Genomic DNA, 20,082 nt, shown 5'->3' with positions numbered 1-20,082 from the left:
TAGAATCACAATCTACTTAATAAAAGGAGAAAAAACACTCATGGGAATTAACACTGGCTAGTGCAGCTGCTCTGTGGAGCTGGGCTCCCTTCCACTTTGTGAAAGAGCTGAAAGGGAAAGGTGTTCATTGGACAAATGATGCTTTGACCTTCTCAACTCATGTTAGCTAAAGAGAGGAATGGTGAACTGGGTAAAATGAGTCATTGTCAGGAAAAGCCCTTGGGACAAGGGCTTAACTTTGAGAGAAATAGTGGACTTGTTGAGTCCAGGGGCCAGTACCGGGTTTCTGACAGCTAATTAAGAAGGTGATAGAAAAGTATCATGTTTTTCTCCTTGAACGCTGGACAGAATATGGTGACAAGAACTGTAATGGTTGTAGTTAATGAAAAAAGTATCAAATGGCACCAGTTTTTATCTCTTTACATTTATCTATATATGTCACTATATATAATATTTTTTAAGAGTGCCACACTTAACATAATTGTTTTTTAAAGGGTAAAAGTTTAACTATTTGTACTATTAAAGGGCAATAAAGCTCTAACTGAGGAATCTGGAGGCAAAAAATCTCAAGAGCGGGACAAGTGACTAGAAATGGCCTCTTGTGTGTTCAGTTCCAAAGAGCTTAGTGGAAAACTGGTAAAGTCTGAATAAAGTCTGCAATTTAGTCAACAGCACTGTCTATGTGTTTATTAGTTTGGATGACATACTATGTTTACATTTATGTTAGATGTTAACAGTCCAGGAACCTAGGTGAAGTGTATACAGTATCTCTCTATGATATTTTTGCAACATTTCTCAAAGCCTAAAATTATTTCAAAATAAACATTTTTTAAAAGTATTAAAGCAAGTGTTAAAAAACTGAAGCCAACTGAAGCATTCTTAGTCTGAGATGCACTTGTTCTGAAGCACAGACTCTACTGTGTATGAAGTTGTACACAAGTCAATCAGCAAGTGGGGATATTTAGGAAAATATCAGAATAACTATTTCTGATTACTTAGCATTAATTACTTACTACAACATATTGAAATTCATGTGTATATGATTTCTTTGCTTGGTCCTTGGAAATAATTAAGGGAAACTGCTCAAAATATAATGACTGACTCTAGTAACACAAAATCATGTTAGTAATTATCAACTTAGCTCAGAACTACCCTGTAAGATTTTAGATACCTGCATTTCTAAAAGATTTTAAGAAAATAATACCCACATTTATTTAGCAACATAAAATATGATAAATTTATTACCTGAGGTACACCAATTTTTCTGCAGGCTTCGAGGAAATTCTCCACATTTCGTCTGCATTTTGCCATTGTTAATTTAGGCTGCAAAGGAGAGAAAACATGGTGTTATTAGCAAAGTTTAAAAAAATTTGCTAACTAAAAACACTCTTGCCAACTGCTTCATAAACTGAATGTTTTAGACCAGAGGGTCAGCAAACTTTTTCTTAAAGAATCAGATAATAAAGATGTTAGGCCTCACGGCCATATGATCTGTTGCAAGTACTCAAACCTGCTAAGAGCTTGAAAGCAACCACAGACAATATATAAACAAATAAGAGTGACTGTGTTCTAATAAAACTTTATTTACAAAAATAGGTACTGGCCTGTGGCCCATAGTTTGCCACCCCCTACTTTAGACATTGGGCTTTGATTTTTGTAAGGCAAGTGCTAAACAGAGAAATTTTAGGAGGATGATTTAATTTTTTTCCACTTTAAAGCAATATACACCAAAGAAAATTTGGAGGAATAACAAGAAAATTAATTACCCACAGCTCAGTCATTCAAATATAATCATAGGTATTAACACTTTGGTTCATTTCCTTTCAGCCTTTTTAAAGAAAACAGTAATAATAATTAAAAAAACAATGGCCTTTGCTCATAAATATGTTGCAGATGCATCATGTCTCTACTCAATGGTTATATTTAAAATTTTTTAAACATCTGAATTTTAAAAGATTGGATTAAAGAACCATTTTCCAAAGGGTGAAAATTTCCCATAGGAAATTTCCCTAGTCACTAACTAGTAAGCTTGCTTTTCTGAAAAGATCTCTGATGACTAGAACATAGTTGTATCACATGACCTAAAGTGATAAAATTTTTTGCCAAGTGGGTTATCATGTAAGAAAGAAATCTGAATCTCATTTCCCAAAGTGATTAACAAACTCAATTGTTCAAATTCATCTGTTGGTTTAAGTATCAGGCATGGAAGCCAAACATTTGCAGGAAATCTGACCTATGGTTTTTACAAAGCAGATGAAAGCCTGTACCATCTCTAGAAAAAAACGGTTTCACTTGTGAATATCTGGGTTTTCTTCAAAGACGGAATATCATACTGTTGCCAAGAAGACGGGAAACAAGATAACTACATAGTAATGGTTGAACGTACTATAATCTTGGCCTGAGAAACCTAGCAGACACTAGGATTGGCTTTATCATAAAAGTTTTATAAAAGGTGACAACTGAGATGGAAGGAGAGTAATAATAATTTTAAAATTTGAAAGTGAAAAGCTTTCAAAATTAAGTCCAGAAAGAAGATAACAGGTTTCCATGGAGAACACCCCTTCTTGCCTATGCCAAGTTCTTCTATAACTGAGGTAAAAAAGTAAAAAAAAAACAAAAAAAAAACCCAAATGTGAAACATAAATAGAATCAGAATCTTCTTAACAGAAGGAGAAGAACAATCATAGGGGTTCACACTTGCTAATTCACGCTGGAGCTGGGCTCCTTCTCTTAGACTTTTTACATGTGAAAGAGCGGGTGTTCACGGTAGGATTGATGCTGTGGTTTTAACTCCTTGCTAGTTAAGAGGGAGGTAAGGTGAATTGAGGCGTAATAGGAAAGTCACTGTGGTGAAGGCTATTGGGACATGGGCTTAACTTTAAGACAAACTGGGCAAAGAAAACACAGGACAACTGCTTTTCACTTAGAAGAATTTTTCATTAGCTAGAAACTCCCTCTCCATATACCAGTAGAAATGGAAGCAGAATCAATGCAACTAGCTTCCCTTATTCTGAAGGGACCTTAGCTAAGCAGACCAGGATCTTGATCTGAGTTTGGGAGAGAAGGCTAGGGGCATCGTGTGCACAGGTGGATCATGAATGTGAGACTCTAACAAAAGAAGGGGACCTGGGCATTTTGTTCTATAAAAGAAGGACCTCTACATTTCTGAAACATCTCCCTTAGATGTTAGAAGGACAGAGTGAAATAGGTCTTACTGCATAGGCAGAAAAACAAGTTTCCTTCTGTGCAAAAGAAAGGATAAAAAGATAGAGTTCGTGTTGCTAAGTAAGAAACTGGTCCAAGAGTCACCACCATCTCAGACAAAAAGAAAAGAAAGCTCAGAAGAGTGATCCTGGTGTCCAACTCAGCATTATCTCTATGAGGAGTACTAGCACCCTAAATGTGTGTGGGTCAGGGGTTAAGGAGTAGAATAAAAAGATTCCTTTGAGATTTCCCCTACAAAGAGCAGATTTCTGACTGATGAAGGGGAAATGGAGTGGGGAACCATCATCTGTCTCCAGTTATTCCTTCTCTTAGCATTTGTCTAAATCCCAGGGATGTAGGTCAGTGTTTCATAATTGGGATACAACTCCTTCTTCCAGTCTGATGAAAGCTGTGAATCTACTCTTTGGAAGAATACACATGCATACAATTTTAGGGAGTTCAACGAGTGCTGGAAGCCCTAGGAGTGCATGAATCCCAGGCTACACATCCCCGCTCTGTATGTGTCCAATGGAATGGCTAGTTAAAAGGACCCAGGGGTGTAGACTCCCTATCACTCTGGAGTGTAGAAGGACTCATGATTTTGCCTTAAGTCAAATATCAGAGGAACCTGCTATCCCCAAAAGCTTTTCCAGAACTTCGGATGACATAAAACATGGTTTTGGATAGCCATGTAGAGCCTGTTTCATTTCTGTAATGTACAGCCCGATCTGAATAAGAAATCTTATGTGGGTTTTTGGGGAAGAAAGTAAATAATTTCAGCAAGAGGAAAGGAACTAGACTGAAAGGAACAAGAAATAAATGATTTTGCTATTTGAAAATTGAAATGATTCAGCATTTTTTCAGGTCATCTTCCTTGGTGATATGGTTCTTTCAATGAGTTGTCACATCACAATATTTGTAATGATTTTTTTATATGATTCAATAGTGCACTTCTAACAATGTGAACTGTACTACTTAAAACCTATGCCTATTGAACAACCAAACAGCAGTTTATCATACATCATAGATCCTCCCCCAATAACAAAGAAAGATGAATTATAACCTAATGGTTACAAGCACAAGTGCCCTTCTGAGTTTCTTTCGAAATACCTGGACTTATGACCTCCCCTTACAATGAGGGACCATTTCTTGAACTGGGGGGGGAAAAAGCCTGGTTCATACAGTACATCATGAAAGTGTTTTTTAAGTTACACTCAGATCTAATTAGCAGGTTTTCAAAGAATTACAATAAATCACTGTGTGTTAATGTAGCCACAAAGAAACTGCTACGGTTTTTCATTTGTATTTGGCTTTAATTTTATATTCTCATCAGGAAAAATCTCTAAGAAAGTAAGTTACAAAGCTCTCTGTATGGGCAGAAGAACAAAATAAGGGGAGAAATAGTCTAATATGAGGGAGAGCAATTCAGTATGAAGGAAAAATAGATAATAAATATTTATACTGAAATCTAGTACTGTAACAGTATCCCCATTAAAGCAATATTGACTTATTCATAATAATCAGTATCATAATTTAAAAGCGAGGGTTTTTTTTTTTTTTGCTTTTAATTAAAATAGTGGATGGTTTTCATCTGGTTGACTCAAAGTCCATTTTTCCACCCCCAAATGTTATAATTTGGGAATTTTTACATACTGAGGTGTTTCTCAACTTTATAGGTCATTTATTAACCCAAAAGATATCCTCTTAAACAATTTTATTTAGTAGGCCTACTTGCTTTTTTTTTTTGCGGTACACGGGCCTCTCACTGTTGTGGCCTCTCCCGTTGTGGAGCACAGGCTCCGGATGCGCAGGCTCAGCGGCCATGGCTCACGGGCCCAGCCACTCCGCGGCATGTGGGATCTTCCCGGACCGGGGCACGAACCCGTGTCCCCTGCATCATCAGGCAGACTCTCAACCACTGCACCACCAGGGAAGCCCCAGGCCTACTTGCTTTTAAGTGTCGAGGATACTATTTCAGGAAAGACCTCTTTTATTTATTTTACTTTTTAAGAGGAATTCATGTTCTTGAGAGAATGGACCACTTGTAACTCATCTCTGTACCTTTCATCCTATTCAGAATGCCCACCACTGACTAGCTGCTCAATAAATATGACTAAATGTTGTTGTTGATTTCATTAGCAAGTTTTAAATGCTCTAATTTCATGTTATATCATGTTTCTTTGACAAGAAGGTCCATGTGTTTTATGTCTCTAAGTGGTTTAACATTGATAAAATAGTTCTATTTTTCCTGTATGTAAATATTTTACATTCTTAAATGAAAGGCACTATGTTTGGTTGATGAAGATAAAGAACCTCAGTCACCCTTGGTCTCATATTCCACTTTCTACATGAGCTCCTTGCTACTTCCTAAGTATTTCCCCTGAAAATGAAGAATGATAGATTTGTCTTTTTTATTACTAAAAAAATTTATTTTTCTTAATTCAGTTGACAGAAACTGGGAAGAATGCAAAGTATGAATAAGCCCTTCCCCTTCTGGCATTGCCAAATAGCATGTCAATTCCTGTTCTCTTAATCACCACCTTTAGGAGCAAAACAAAGTCTTTCAAGTCTTTGGGGGCATAGTTGATTTGGTAGTGCTACTGTTCCTCTCTGCCTTTTCTACACAAAGCTGAATGCCTGCTTTCTGAGGTCACTAAATAAAAAATGGCTACCTATTTTCTTTAGAAGCAAATGCATGACTCTGTTTTTGGATATGCTAGAGGGGAAAGGGCCATATCAGCCTCTTGGGACCTTGGTAACAAAGCAGCTTTTATAATTAGAATCAAAGGTCCTTGGGAGGCTTAAATGATTTGCATCTGGGGAGGCAGCAAGATGAATGTCCAGAGTGGCAATCTATAGGTCTAGATACAACTGCAATTTGAGTGAAGGATTTGCATAGGAAGTATGTGCTAAATAACAACAAATGACCAGAAAATAACATGAGGGCAAAACCTTTGAAAAGGTTAGACACTGCTAAGCATGTTACAGATGCACAATATCCATTCAGACTCATCAAAAGAGCTGTCAGAACATCAGATAATAATCAAATGCAATGTGGAAACCTTGATTACATCCTGTTGTGTGTGCATACGAGCGAGGGGAGAGGAGCAGAGCAGCCATGAAAGATATTCTTGGAACAACTGGGGAAATCTGAATATAACTTGTGGATGCTATTGGCGCCTCACCCAATGTCTCTTTACTTAGCCTGTGCATCCATGCTCATTTCCTACCCTGACTCCCTGCTGGCTGCTAAGGGCTCAGAGCTGTCCCTTCTCAGTTTCAGCCCGATCCCATAGGGAGCCCTGTGAATGAATCACATCACACTCCCACCTTGAGGAACAGGGCTCAGCCACCACATTGTTCCTCCCTGGCTTCAGGCTACGGGTAAGAGCAAGGTGGCCTAGGAAAATTCTCAGAAATATTTAGGGGGTAAGGTGTTATAATATCTCCAACTTTTAAATGGTGCAATTAAAATACACACACACATGAACACGCATAAATATAGACAAAGCAAGATGGCAAGATGCAATGAATGTCAGCTCTAGGTGGAGGCTTTAAGGGTATTCTTTGTGTTATTCTTTCAGTTTTTCTGAAGGTTTGAAATCTTAATAAAAACTTGAAGGTGTGTGCCGCAACTACTGAGCCCACACGCCACAACTAGAAAGAAGCCTGCAATGAAGAGAACCCCTGCCACGATGAAAGAGCTGCCTGCTGCAATAAAGATCTTGCGTGCTGCAACGAAGACCTGATGCAGCCAAATAAATGAATAAAAAAGAATGGAAAAAATATTAAAAATTTTTGAAGAAAGAAAAAGGAGAGTTGTGTCAATCTAAAACTTGCTCTTTCTCTTGTGGGTTGCCATCCTGATACTGATGTCCATATCTAACCAGCAGTCTAAAAAAAACCTGCCAGTCATCTTGAATGCATATTCTGCCTCATTTTCCACCTGAGGTTGGTCCCTCAATCATGTCACTTCTACCCCTGAAATATTCATCATTCTAAACTGCAATTATAATCACATTATTCCTCTCAAATTCTTTCTGTGTTTCCTGATTGTCTACACTAAGATAAACTTCTATCTCCCTGACATGGGACATGAGGCCCTTGTCACATGGCCCTTAGCTTACCTCTCTAGCTACATCCTTTGCCATTTACACCAACACCTTGTGAATGATCTATTCTGAACAACTTAAGAAATCCTTGAATATGCCATGATCTTCCTTAGCTTTTTAGTCTAGAAATACTATGCCCAGAATGCTGTTCTCCCTGTCTGTACTGCTGGCAAATTCCTACTCATACATCAAGAATTAGTTCAAATTTTACCTCCTCTGGGAAGGCTTTCCTGAACTTTCCAGGCACAGTTGAAGTGGCCCCTTTTTCGTATTCCCATAGCACACTTCTTACATACCTCTTTTATAACATCACACACAGCTGTAAGTTATTGTTTACATGCCTACTTTTTCTCTAGTATAAGTGAGACCCGGAAGGCAGGGGCTGGACTCTATTCATATTTGTACCCTTAGCATTCTGCACAGTGCCTGCCTCTGTACTTAACAAATGTCTGATGAAGAGCCAACTTTTTTTTAAGCATTATAAACTTACTACAGCTGGTGAGGGAACGTGAATGCTTGGGACAGATCGAGGCCGCACATGATTGGCCAAATGGCAAAGAACAACACCATCGGTTAGAGCTGCTCCAAGATCACAAGGCAGAGATACTTTTAACCGGTACTCAATATGCTAAAAGAACAGGAAAATGTGAAATATATTAATTCAAGAGTGGCTGACACACAGGACATAATGGAGTCACAATGGAATATTTTTAATTAGAAATCAAGTTAAAAAGCAAATAACTTAAGTACCACAATCTCTATTTTATCTTTCTATCCTAAGTCAATAACTTAAGGAGATCATATATATATATACATATGTATGGCAGCCAGGCGACAGTGCTGCAAAGTTCCACAACAGAATTCATTTACAATTTTCTGACTAAAAAACAAAAACAACTAGATCCAATTTTAAAATAAACACTACGTATGATGTAAGTGTGGTATGTATCAATATATGTATATGTGTACATACATATGAATTATTATTACTCTAACAAGATTTCTTTAAATCATGAGGCAGAAAAAAATTTTAAATGAGTAGGGTCAGGGGTTGAGCTTTATGGAATAACCCATCTCATTTTCCTAGTAAACAAGTGAAAAAATTCATCACACAACGGGCATCACAGCACACAATGGACACTTGTTGATTCTATTAAAAATTATAAGTCAAATGAACAAGTGATGCCAGGATTATGGGCTACACCAGTATCACTGAAAAATGTAATTCAAAGGCAATGTACATACTTTCCGTAGTTGATCTATTAATTCCAGCTCTTCTTCTCTCTGTCTTGAATTCTGTCTTGTTACCGGATCTTTAAAATCAGTTGTAGGTGCAGAAGATGAAAGAAGGGGTGACGCATGACCTAAAAAATATTGGTACGTAAGATAGAAAGTGACTGCCAGTGCTGCAAAAATACTCAGATCCACCTGATCACAGTTTCCTTGAAAGTACAGCACTTTCTACTTCTGGAGTGACCTTTTAAAAAAAGTTTTTATTATGGAAATTTTAAAATATGCACAATAATAGGGAGAATAGTATGAAAAACTACCAAATGTCCATTACCCATTTGGCTCAACTACTTTGTGTGTTTGATTACATCCATTTAAAAACGTTTCTATTGAAAAATATTGCATGCAAAAAATTAGACAAATCATAAGCAAACAGCTGAATAAATTATCATCACAAAGCAGACACAAGCAAGTCAATAAATGCAACATTACCAACACCCAGGAGACCCTCTCATGTTCCCTACCCATCAGTATCAGTACCCAACAGTTATTTCTAGTACCATAGGTTCTAACTATGTACCTCCTGGCTTCTAACACCACAGATTAGTTTTGTCCATTTTTAAACTTTCTACATATAAAACCGTATTATATGTGTGTATGTTTTTATGTTTGGCTTCTTTTGATCAACATTATAAGATTTATCCACGTTGTTATGTATATTAATGTGTTCATTTTCATTGCTTATTTAGTATCCCATTGTACAAATATACACAATTATTTATCCATTCTATTGTTGATGGACATTCAGTTTGGGGCTATTATGAATAATGTTGCTATGAATAATTTGGACATATCTTTTGGTACAGATGTGTACATATTTCAGAAAGCAAAATTACTAGTTATAGGATATACAAGGGTTCACCATTAGCAGATAATGTAAACAGTTTTCCATGCTAATTAACAATCCCACCAGCAGTGCATCTCTGGTTTGAGTTTAAATCTCACTGTGAGTGTATCTATCAGTTATGTTAAAAATAGTTATTTTCGGAGTGAAATGTCTGTTTCCACTTCTAGGTAACTTCTTTGGGGGTCAGGCAGAAATTTGCCACATTAACTAAAAACCATGAGACTAAATAGTTTGGTTTTTTTAAAATTACTGATTCATTTCTTTAACAACACAGAAAACAGCTTTTACCAACAGAAAAATCTGAAAAAGAGCACACTACAGAGAGAAGGGACATTCCCTGAAGCCCTGAAAGAGTAATTTTTTTGTTCAAACACTATAACCTGCTTTTAGGTGGTACTGAGAAACTTTCTGACCAAAATGATTTCAAACAAGATTAAGATTCTCTTCCTTTAATATCAGTGAGATCACAGACAAACGCAGAGTTTAAAACTTTTGCCTTGGTGACATCTCAGGGTAGAAGTTTATTTATTTATTTATTTGTTTGTCTGGCCTCACCGCGCGCGGCTTGCGGGATCTTAGTTCCCTGACTCAGGGTTGAACCAGGGCCCTGGCAGTGACCGCGCAGGGTCCTAACCACTGGCCTGCCAGGGAATTCCCAGGGTAGAAGTTTAAAAGCATGTAATGTATAATGTCATTGTATAACCACCATCCCCCAACCCCCCCCAATGCCCCTTTTAGCACTGCCACCTACCTTTATTTGTTTCTGCCCTGACAGCTCCTCTGAAAAGGAAACTTTCAGGGCGCTGGGCCTGGTTTCTCTGAATAGCAGCAGGAAAAGAATATGCAGGGGAATGATGAACTGAATCAGCATGGAAAAGCAAAATAAGATTAAAGAAGATGGAAAAAATTAAATATAATAACAGACACATGACAAAAGTTCAATAAATGGCAAATGAAGAAAAAAGTTAAATACTGCAATGATATAAAATGATAATTTTGTTTATTAATAGAAAATCTGGTATAGGAAAGTAACCTCCAGGACTTCCCTCTTGAGCTAAAGGTTAAGACTCCACGCTCCCAATGCAGGGGGCCCAGGTTCGATCCCTGGTCAGGGAACTACATCCCGCATGCCACAACTAAAATATCCTGCATACCCCAACTAAAAATCCCACATGCCGCAACTCAGACCCGGAGCAGCCAAATAAATAAATACTTAAAAAAAGAAGAAAAGAAAAGTAACCCTGAAAGTGGGAGGGCTGCTTGTATGTATTTTTATTTTTTTGGGGGCTGGGCTGCACAGCTTGTGGGATCTCAGTTTCCCAACAAGGGATTGAACCTAGGCCATGGCAGTAAAAGCCTGGAATCCTAACCACTACACTACCAGGGAAATCCCTGTTTGTATGTATTTTTAATTGTCATGTTACTTTTGGTATTCAATAAAGGCAAAATGAATGTTAATATATTAAATATAGTCTCTTGCAAACATACAGCCCTGCTAGCTCTTGCTCATTTTTTCATATCAAATGGCTGAGTGGTTGAACGACTAGTTGAATTAAAAAGTGAAAAATGTGCAGAGTTCCCAATTTTGTGCCTGATTTCTCATTTCAGAAAAGGAAGCCACAGCCATCTAAGGAGCAATTTATCAGGAAAATCCTGGTAAAGAATTATAATTGGGAAGTGGTTAATTGCACTTTTGTGTCTATTACCTGTTTCTGTTGTAGGTGAACTTGATATAGCATTAGATCTGTGATCATTCTGTGGAGAAACATAGATACATCAATAATTATTATTCAAGAAGAGGTACTTTCCACATTTATGGAAAGTACATCTTTCCACATTTGGGATTATATCAATAAAAGAAAAAAAACATGCAACTCTCCTCCAAAATTAAGTCTAGAAATGAGAATTTGTATAATAATTCTGAATATTTTTTAAGGCCAAAGTTTTTTTTAAATTAATTTTTATTGGAGTACAGTTACTTTACAATGTCGTGTTAGTTTCTACTGTACAGCAAAGTAAATCAACTATATGTATACATATATCCCCTCTTTTTTGGATTTCCTTCTCATTTAGGTCACCACAAAGCATTGAGTAGAGTTCCCTGTGCTATACAGTAGGTTCTCATTAGTTATCTATTTTATACATAGTATCAATAGTGTATATATGTCAATCCCAATCTCCCAATTCATCCCACCACCCCCCCAAGGCCAAACTTTATTTAGTTCTAGAGAATATAAGATCTATGTAATGCATTCTCTAAAGATAGTCCTATTATATAACAGGCCTTTCCTATGACTGTGAAAAATGAAATCATCCTAAGGCAGAAAATTTTATTGGGGAATGTATAGAAGAGAATAAAATTTTATTTTATAATAGTATTTTTCTGACATACTTTCTAAAGTATTCCTACCCCCCTCCTTGAGTAATGTTTTAAGAAAGAGTGATGAAGGTTTCTTCATTTCAGTTAGGAAATGAGGTATTTAAAGATGATAGTTGTATTTCGAGACTAGTATTTGAATCCAAGATGTTTTTAATTTATTGACCGAAGGAACTGTAAAGAAGGAGGAAGAACTAGCTCAACTGGTATAGAGTGTACCTAAAAAAAGGGAACAGAGTTAAGCTAATTTAAGAGGAAGCGTTGGTTAGCTGGGTTAAAAATATTGAAGACTTGGCAGAGGAGTAGAATCAAGAAAAGCTAGAATAACAACAGGTTTTCAGGCCTTGATAGCTAGTTATATTCAATAACCATTGAGTTGTACTCAATAATTTATGATAACTGAGACACATTTTTGAACAGAATGACTTTAAAACACACACACAAGTACACACACACATACACACTCCCATGTTTTTTTCTCCCTTTTGGTTTTCAATATTTTCAGAAATCTTTTATCTGAAGCTGGAGTTGGGTCAGGTGAGATTAATGATGACAGGAAATTTTAACTGCTATAAATAAGTAAATAAACAGAAGCCATGCTGTTGAGAAAATTCTTGGACTGATCTGAAAGACAATTCTGTGGTAATGTTTCCTTGGTTTGATACTCTTAGACCGAGAATTAAGACTTAAAAAGTAAGCTGCGCTCCTGAGTGAAGCAATGTATTACATCTTCATTAGTGAAAAAGACAACATGTTCATCAAGTTTAAAGATGCCAATAAACTAAGTTTAGGATGCTGAGAAGAAATGAAAATTTAAATAACAAACTTAATTTAAAATAAGAACAACAGGCACTAGTAAAAGGAATAAATGGGCCAATGAGGCAAAAGCTGGATATCTTTTTAAGGAAACAAAATACTATCCTTATTTTCAAGGAAGATGAGGTAGAAGGAGAAAGCTAGGACCAATGGTACAAACAGAAAAACATAAAAAGTAGAGATTATTCCAGATACAGAGGAAAAAAATTTTAAATTTAAAAAGGCCTATTACAGTGAGATAGACTAGAAACTTTAACATATTTAGGAATAAACAATAAAGTTATTAGACAACTCTATTAGATTAGAAGGAAGAGCTGAAACACATTCTACTGAATGGCAGCAAATGTTCTCTACCTCCAGAAATACCAAAAGATAACATACAGTTGGGTGTAATGAAAAACAAAGCCAGAAAACAGGGGACTTACAAAATGGTGATTTTAAAAATATATTTTTATTCAAACTATAAATCTAACTGCTTACATTCTAGGATACTGAAATAATTAGTTCAAATCACGCTGAGGCCATTGACTGGTATATCTGAGAACTTTTGGAGAACTGGAGAGCAAAAAATGGAAACTGATACAAAGTCAACTTTTAGTGCCTAGTTAAGCAACAAAAGAAATAAAATCATGCCTAAATATAGTATATACCTGCTGCAGAGTAACTGAGATACCAAAAAATAAAGAATAAATATTTTTAAACTAATCATTTGACAGTGCAGCAGGTCTGACAGGAAGAATGTTAGACATTACACAACTTCTGGCACATTCAGATTTGGCCTTACTCAACTAAAATTCTAGGGGAGGATAAGCCCCAATGCCCTAAGGTATCCATTGAGTGTAACGAATTAACTTTTCTCCTATATACCTAGAATGGTACTAGTTATATACCTTCCTTGAAAAAATTTTGATAACAGTCCCTCAAATAATTTTCTTTGTAGTTCAAATAACGAACCTAGCTGAGAAAGGCTAGCAAAAGGTTAATATAGAAGAGAATTATAAAGTTTTATCAGGTGTCATCCAGGTATGTGTAGCTTCAATAATAACCAGAGAGAAGGTTTATCAGGTTTACAGATGTTATAAAGTTGGAGTCAGCATTTAGAAGGACATGATGCAAGAATTTGAAAATATTCCGGGAAATCAGAAAATTTTAAATGTTCGAAAAGCAAAATTAAATATTTAGGAAAACAAAAGATACAAAGTTTAGAAATTAATTATCATTTAGGAATATAACTAAAACATCTGAGAATTACAATGGATACACAGCAAAATGAATACCAAAATGGAAAAAGCCAACCTAATGCTCAGCATAAGACGTGAATAACCCTTGTTTCATGCTCAGTACTACGTGGGCTCTAATGAGGGATATATTTCTAGTTGGGAACTGTGAAGCCAAAATGGAGGGCAGAGAACTTGTGAAAGTTCATAAGGACAAACAGGCTAGGAAAGGCACATAAAAGGGCCAAAGCTTATTTACGGAGAAGACACGGGTGGCATCATAACAGTTTTCAAATATAAAGATTCTCCACATAAGGACTGCTAAGTAACTAGAAAATCTCCACTCTGGAAAGAAAAGAAGAAATAGGTGTAAACCACAGGAGGACAGATATAAGTTAGACAAGGAGAGGACCTTGTTGACAGTCAGGATTATGAATCATTTCTTAGGTATCATATGATAATAAGTATGGAATTACCATCCCTAGAGGTCTTTAAAAAATAAAATACCACAGGTTTTTAATTTAGACTTCCAGGCCATGTGATCTCCATTGTAACTATTCCTACTCTGCTTTTAAGTGCAAAAGCAGCCATAGACAAATGGGCGTGGCTGTATGTCACTAAAACTATTTACAGAAACAGGTGGCCTAGGGACCATAGCTTGCTGACCTCTACTGTAATAGGGTTTTGGCAGTGACACTTTGGGGGACTGATACTCAAATTATTTTGCATGCACATTAGACAACAGAGTTAACTCAATATCATATATTAACCAAAGTAACATAGTAACTCATGACAAAAAAACCCCAACCCTTTGATAAGAAAATTAGAAGGACATTTCAAACAAAAATCTCAATATAAAGAATTAACAAAGGCTCTATGTTTCTGGCATAATAAAAGTTCCAAAAAATTTCAAGTGAAATTAATGTTAAACTTAGCTTCATAAGCTTAGTTATATTTCATACAATTCTAGATTTCAGACTGTTGTTAGACCAATCCATTGGGAAATTTAAGATCTCCCGGGCAAATCCCCTCCTCAAAGTTCCTGGTAAATTACAATAACAAGATATACCTTAAGAGGCCTGAAGGCAGAAGAATGAGGCAGGGTAGCAGCACAGCCCACTTGATTCACACCTGACAGCGACTAAATGGCAAAAGAGAAAGAGAAGAAACAGAAGGCAGCATTTATGTTAGCAAAACGTCAGACAGGCAGGCAGGCAGATCTTGTCAGTAAAATTAGCAAAGGAAAGGTCACTGACAAACTTTCAAATGGTTTACTAAGATATTGATTGGGCAGAAAGAGAATAGTTGGGGGGAAAAACCCTATAATTTATTAAACACAGTTTTCCACCTGTTTAATTCAAATTATTTCAATACCTCATACCACATTAATCAAGAAATGAAAGGCATGACTTATTAAACATGATTTTATATAGAAATAAAACTGAGTACATCAAATTTTTTTTAGCAAAATAGCCTTAGAAACAAATGAGTCCTGTGCTGTTCCTATGACAGGGGAAACAAATCCAGTCAAAGAGCTCATTTTAACTGATCAGAATTGGCATAAATAAGAGCAACATCTTTTCAATATTAATCCAAATTAGATTTATTATAATTCAGTTTAATGGCTCTGATGTGAGAAGCCAGGACATGAGGATTTTGCATCACACCTTAAGGATGAACCAGCATTTCATTTCTGCTTCTGTAAAAGTCCAAATGACCTCTGAGAAGTTAAGTACAATTTTCCTTTTCTTTGAATCCTTTATCCTTTCACCAGCCTACATAAAACTAGTTAGATATATTAGAGATACAATTAGAGACAGTAAGTGTTAGAATCCATTGTACAGAATTTTTATTACAGATAAAAGCTGCTCAAAACATGACAATTTTTTCATTTGGTGGGGAGTGGAAATCAGAGAAGACAGAACTTTCACAAAGGGCGTTGAGTAAGATTGTATCTATTAAAAATGCCAAAGGCTTAAAGATATTAAAGTCTTTATAAGTTAAATAATTTTTAAAAATTTAAACTACAATCACAAATATCTGAATCATGGGATAAATGAACAAGAACACATGTGGTGTTTAGGAAAAGGTGAGTAGGATGGTCAATATGATAAATACAACTATATTTTTAATGAGTTGATAGATAGCAATGTCTTTTTCGTGTGTGCAAAACAAAGCATGTAACACACACTGCAACATTATCTTAAGGCAGAAGAAAGTGAGGAAAGAAATGTACCAAAGAACAAGGCTGTGACAGCAGTCTTACATTGTATATGCCTTCACCTGTTTAGATTTCCTGGGCCTCCTTACGATCAAATGGACTTGAATTACAGTCAATCTCAAATATAAAAAGGCTAGGGCTTCCCTGGTGGCGCAGTGGTTGAGAGTCCACCTGCCGATGCAGGGGACACGGGTTCGTGCCCCGGTGTGGGAGGATACCACATGCCGCGAAGCGGCTGGGCCTGTGAGCCATGGCCACTGAGCCTGCGCGCCCGGAACCTGTGCTCCGCAACGGGAGAGGCCACAACAGTGAGAGGCCCACGTACCGCAAAAAAAAAAAAAAAAAAAGGCTAAAAGCCACTATGCTGGCAAAGAAGGAAAAAAGGATGGAAGGAAGAGGAAGTGAAATGAGCCTTTCTAGTGTCTAGAGATGGGATGTAGATACATGTGGGACATATATGAAAGCAACAGAAGCCTGAAGGGCAATCCTAAGAGAATGTTAGTGTAACTGATATTAAACATTACCAACAGTTATTTCAAATCCCATATTTCAAGGTCTTTAAATCAAATCCAACATTTACTTGCTATATCATCAGAACTTATCTTGAAACAATTTTTTTTGAGATTTTTTTTTCTGATTGTGATTTTATTTTTTATTTTTTTATTTTGGCCACACCATACAGCTTGTGGGATCTCAGCTCCCCAACCAGGGATTGAACTGGGGCCACTGCAGTGAAAACGCCGAATCCTAACCACTAGACCACCAGGGAACTCCCCTAATGAGCAATTATTAGATGTACAGAATACATCAGGAATTATTCACTCTCAGGAATTATTTATTAAGCAACTAATATATCCCAGGAATTATGGTAGGGATTGAGTATACATAGGTAAGTGCAACAGAGAATATCCCTGTGCCCATGAAGCTTACGGTCTAGTAGTCTATTGGGGGTGGGGGAGAGGGGGAGATACAAAACAATAAACACCCACCTAAAAGTGCTATGAAGAAAAAAAAAGAACAGTGGAGACAAATTTGATTTGGGGGTAGGGGTGTTGCAGAAAAGCCATTTTAAGGGTGTGATATTTAAGTTGATACCAGATAGATCAGTAGGAATTAACCAACGGGTATATGCAGGGAATGAGAGGCATTGCATGCAGAGGGAGGAGCATTTGCAAAGATCCTGAGGTGGGAAAGGGCTTGCCATATTTTCAGAGCTGAAAAAATGCTGATATAGCATGACCCCAGAGATGAGAGATACATAGTACCCAGAGTACACAGGAGCTTATGGGCCATGTTAAGAAGTTTGGAACCTACTCTAAAGGGTTTGTAGGCTGTGTTAAGAAGTATATGGATTTTGGAACTTCCCTGGTGGTCCAGTGGTAAAGAATCTGCCTTCCAGTGCAGGGGACACTAGTTCAATCCCTGGTCGGGGAACTAAGATCCCACATGCCGCAGGGCAACTAAATCTGCACGCCACAGCTACTGAGCTCACGCACCTCAACAAGAGAGCCTGTGTGCTGCAAACCACAGAGTCCACAGGCTCTGGAACCTGTGCACCACAACTACAGAGCCCATGTGCTCTGGAGTCTGCGCACCACAACTAGAGAAAACGCTCACGCCACAACTAGAGAGAAGCTCACATGCTGCAACTAACACCTGACGCAGCCAAAAAAATAAATAAAATAAATAATACATCTAGAAAAAAAAGTATATGGACTTTATTCTACTATATGAAGCCACTGAAAAGTAGTTTTGAGAAGATCAGAGGTATGATTTAAAAAATGACTATTTTTGTAATACATGTTGGACACTATTTGGCAGGCAAAAATATGTGAGACATGGTTCTTGTTTTTAAAGGCCATCTAATTTAGGCCAGACATGAATACTGTTAAGTAAAATATAAGTGTATGTATTTTGAAAATGGCTGAAATTACAAATTTCACGCTAAGGGGATTTTATTGTTTTTCCAAATTCCACTTTTTCCTTGACAAAAACGCCTGGGCATTCAGCACTTACTATATGTGTTATTAAATCTCATCTTCAGTTTCCTAAAGTGTTTCAAAGTATTTTCAATTACAGTACAGGAGGCAATATAGCACAGTGTTCATGCACGTTCTCAAGTCACTTGGATCTAGATTTGAACCCAGCCTTGTACTTACTAGCTGTGACCTTGGAGAAGTCACATTCTGGACAAAACATTTGGTGCCTCAGTAATCATTTGTAAAATGGTGATAAGTTTAACCTTAACTCTTAAGGCTGCTGTGAGGAGTGAATGAGATAATTCTGGTAAAGTGTCTGGATCACCATAGGCTCTCAATATTTTTCTACATTAAATTGTTATTTGCTTCTCATGCCAATTAACTTTGACTAAAACTCCAGAGGCTTATTTCTTTATAAGACTGCCAGTTAAAATGTGCTATAGCCATCTTAAAGGAAATGATGATTACAGAACACAGAAATTCTGACAATGAAAGTTTATGTAATAGAAATCTCATGCTCAAGTATGCAGTTCATGCAGTAGTATGCACAATGGCGGCAGTTACTAGCTCCTAAGACAGGAATTGCTACAGACAATAGGCTTTTGAATTGCTAGTCTTCAATACTATGGTGAAAAAAATAACATAAAACATGATGGGAAAAGCAATTATGTACATGGTTAGAATTCTCCTGCAAAGCTGACAAAGTAAGACTCTCAATAAAGCTCTGAAGTTATACTCATTTTCAGCTGATGAAACAGGCAATAAAAGTAAACCAGTGTGTTTTAATGTATCTTCTAAATTTGCATGTGTCCAATAAAATCAAATACAAAATTAAAAAAAAAAGTAAACCAATATTAAAAATGATCAGTAGTGGGGCTTCCTTGGTGGTGCAGTGGTTGAGAGTCTGCCTGCCGATGCAGGGGACACGGGTTCGTGCCCTGGTCCGGGAAGATCCCACATGCCGCAGAGTGGCTGGGCCTGTGAGCCGTGGCCGCTGAGCCTGCGCGTCCGGAGCCTCTGCTCCGCAGCGGGAGAGGCCACAACAGTGAGAGGCCCGCGCAAAAAAAAAAAAAAAAAAGATCAGTAGACAGCATTCCAAGTTAATGTTTCCCTGAGTTTAAGATATAAAATGGGTATGGAGGGATAATCTTGAGATCTCAAAGTCTGGGATTTTCAGTAGGTTAAAACAGATAATAAAATAGGATGCCAAATATACATTTGTATAATTAGCATCATGAAGTAAGGGAACCATTCATCATACAGGTGACTTATAAGACAAAACAGTGATTAATAAAGTTCACCTGGAATTAGAAACATTTCAAAAACGAATATATTATTCCCTCTCCTCCAAACACACATACAAAGCCAATATGGTTCTCAATGCAAATGTTTTACTTTTGGAAACACTAACAAAGATATTTGAATCACATCTGCAGAACACTTGGAACACTGGGTAAATCATTAAAAGTAATGTAGGGAGACAGTTCTAGCTATTTGTAAAGCATTTAGTAATGATGCTCATCATGTTTTATGGTATTTAGATCAATTCAGAATGAAAAGTACAGTAGCTATTCCCCAAATCTCTAGACAAAGCAATGTAAAATTCCATTTTGTGCAAGGTTCTTACCACTAACAAGGCACTATCATCAGTGTGCTGAGACCTTCTGGATGGGAAGGGACACTGGAGAGGTGGAGAAAAATGAAGCAATGTCAAAAACAAGCTATGCACACACATGACGAGTTTCACAAATACACAAGCAAAGAGACATATTAACACATACTTGTGAAGATGCTGACATACAGGACCACATTCACAATCATTCAGAGTTCATGCATTAAAATAGCTAATAAGTTGTTTCTGAGTAACGATTTTCTCCCAAAGAACTTAAACAACTGCAAATATGATCTTATTGCATAAAAACTTTCTAAAGCAAGGAGGGGAATAGGAATTATTCTCTGTTCTGAGAAGAGAAAGCTGAAGATGTAGCAGTAACATAAAGAATTTGTGGTCATTTAGTG

At 36.9% G+C, this 20,082-nt stretch overlaps 1 protein-coding gene across 12 annotated transcripts in view; it reads right to left on the bottom strand.

Moving 5' to 3' along the window:
• LRCH3 (leucine rich repeats and calponin homology domain containing 3) overlaps window positions 1-20,082 on the bottom strand; it is a 115,869-nt gene that overhangs the window by 8,244 nt on the left and 87,543 nt on the right. For 4 of the 12 annotated variants that reach the window (XM_067738605.1, XM_067738608.1, XM_067738606.1 and 1 more), the window contains 7 exons: window positions 19,691-19,744; window positions 14,933-15,004; window positions 11,160-11,208; window positions 10,205-10,312; window positions 8,562-8,680; window positions 7,807-7,944; window positions 1,246-1,323 (listed from right to left, as the gene is read on the bottom strand). In XM_067738605.1, the coding sequence (XP_067594706.1) occupies window positions 1,246-1,323; window positions 7,807-7,944; window positions 8,562-8,680; window positions 10,205-10,312; window positions 11,160-11,208; window positions 14,933-15,004; window positions 19,691-19,744 (618 nt within the window). The remainder of the gene's footprint in view (window positions 1-1,245; window positions 1,324-7,806; window positions 7,945-8,561; window positions 8,681-10,204; window positions 10,313-11,159; window positions 11,209-14,932; window positions 15,005-19,690; window positions 19,745-20,082) is intronic. The other 8 variants (XM_067738607.1, XM_067738612.1, XM_067738611.1 and 5 more) reach the window with 5 other exon arrangements.

Source organism: Pseudorca crassidens, chromosome 5 (genome assembly GCF_039906515.1).
Source record: "Pseudorca crassidens isolate mPseCra1 chromosome 5, mPseCra1.hap1, whole genome shotgun sequence".
In the NCBI taxonomy this organism is placed as follows: domain Eukaryota; kingdom Metazoa; phylum Chordata; class Mammalia; order Artiodactyla; family Delphinidae; genus Pseudorca; species Pseudorca crassidens.
This window is presented reverse-complemented; position numbering and strand designations above follow the sequence as displayed.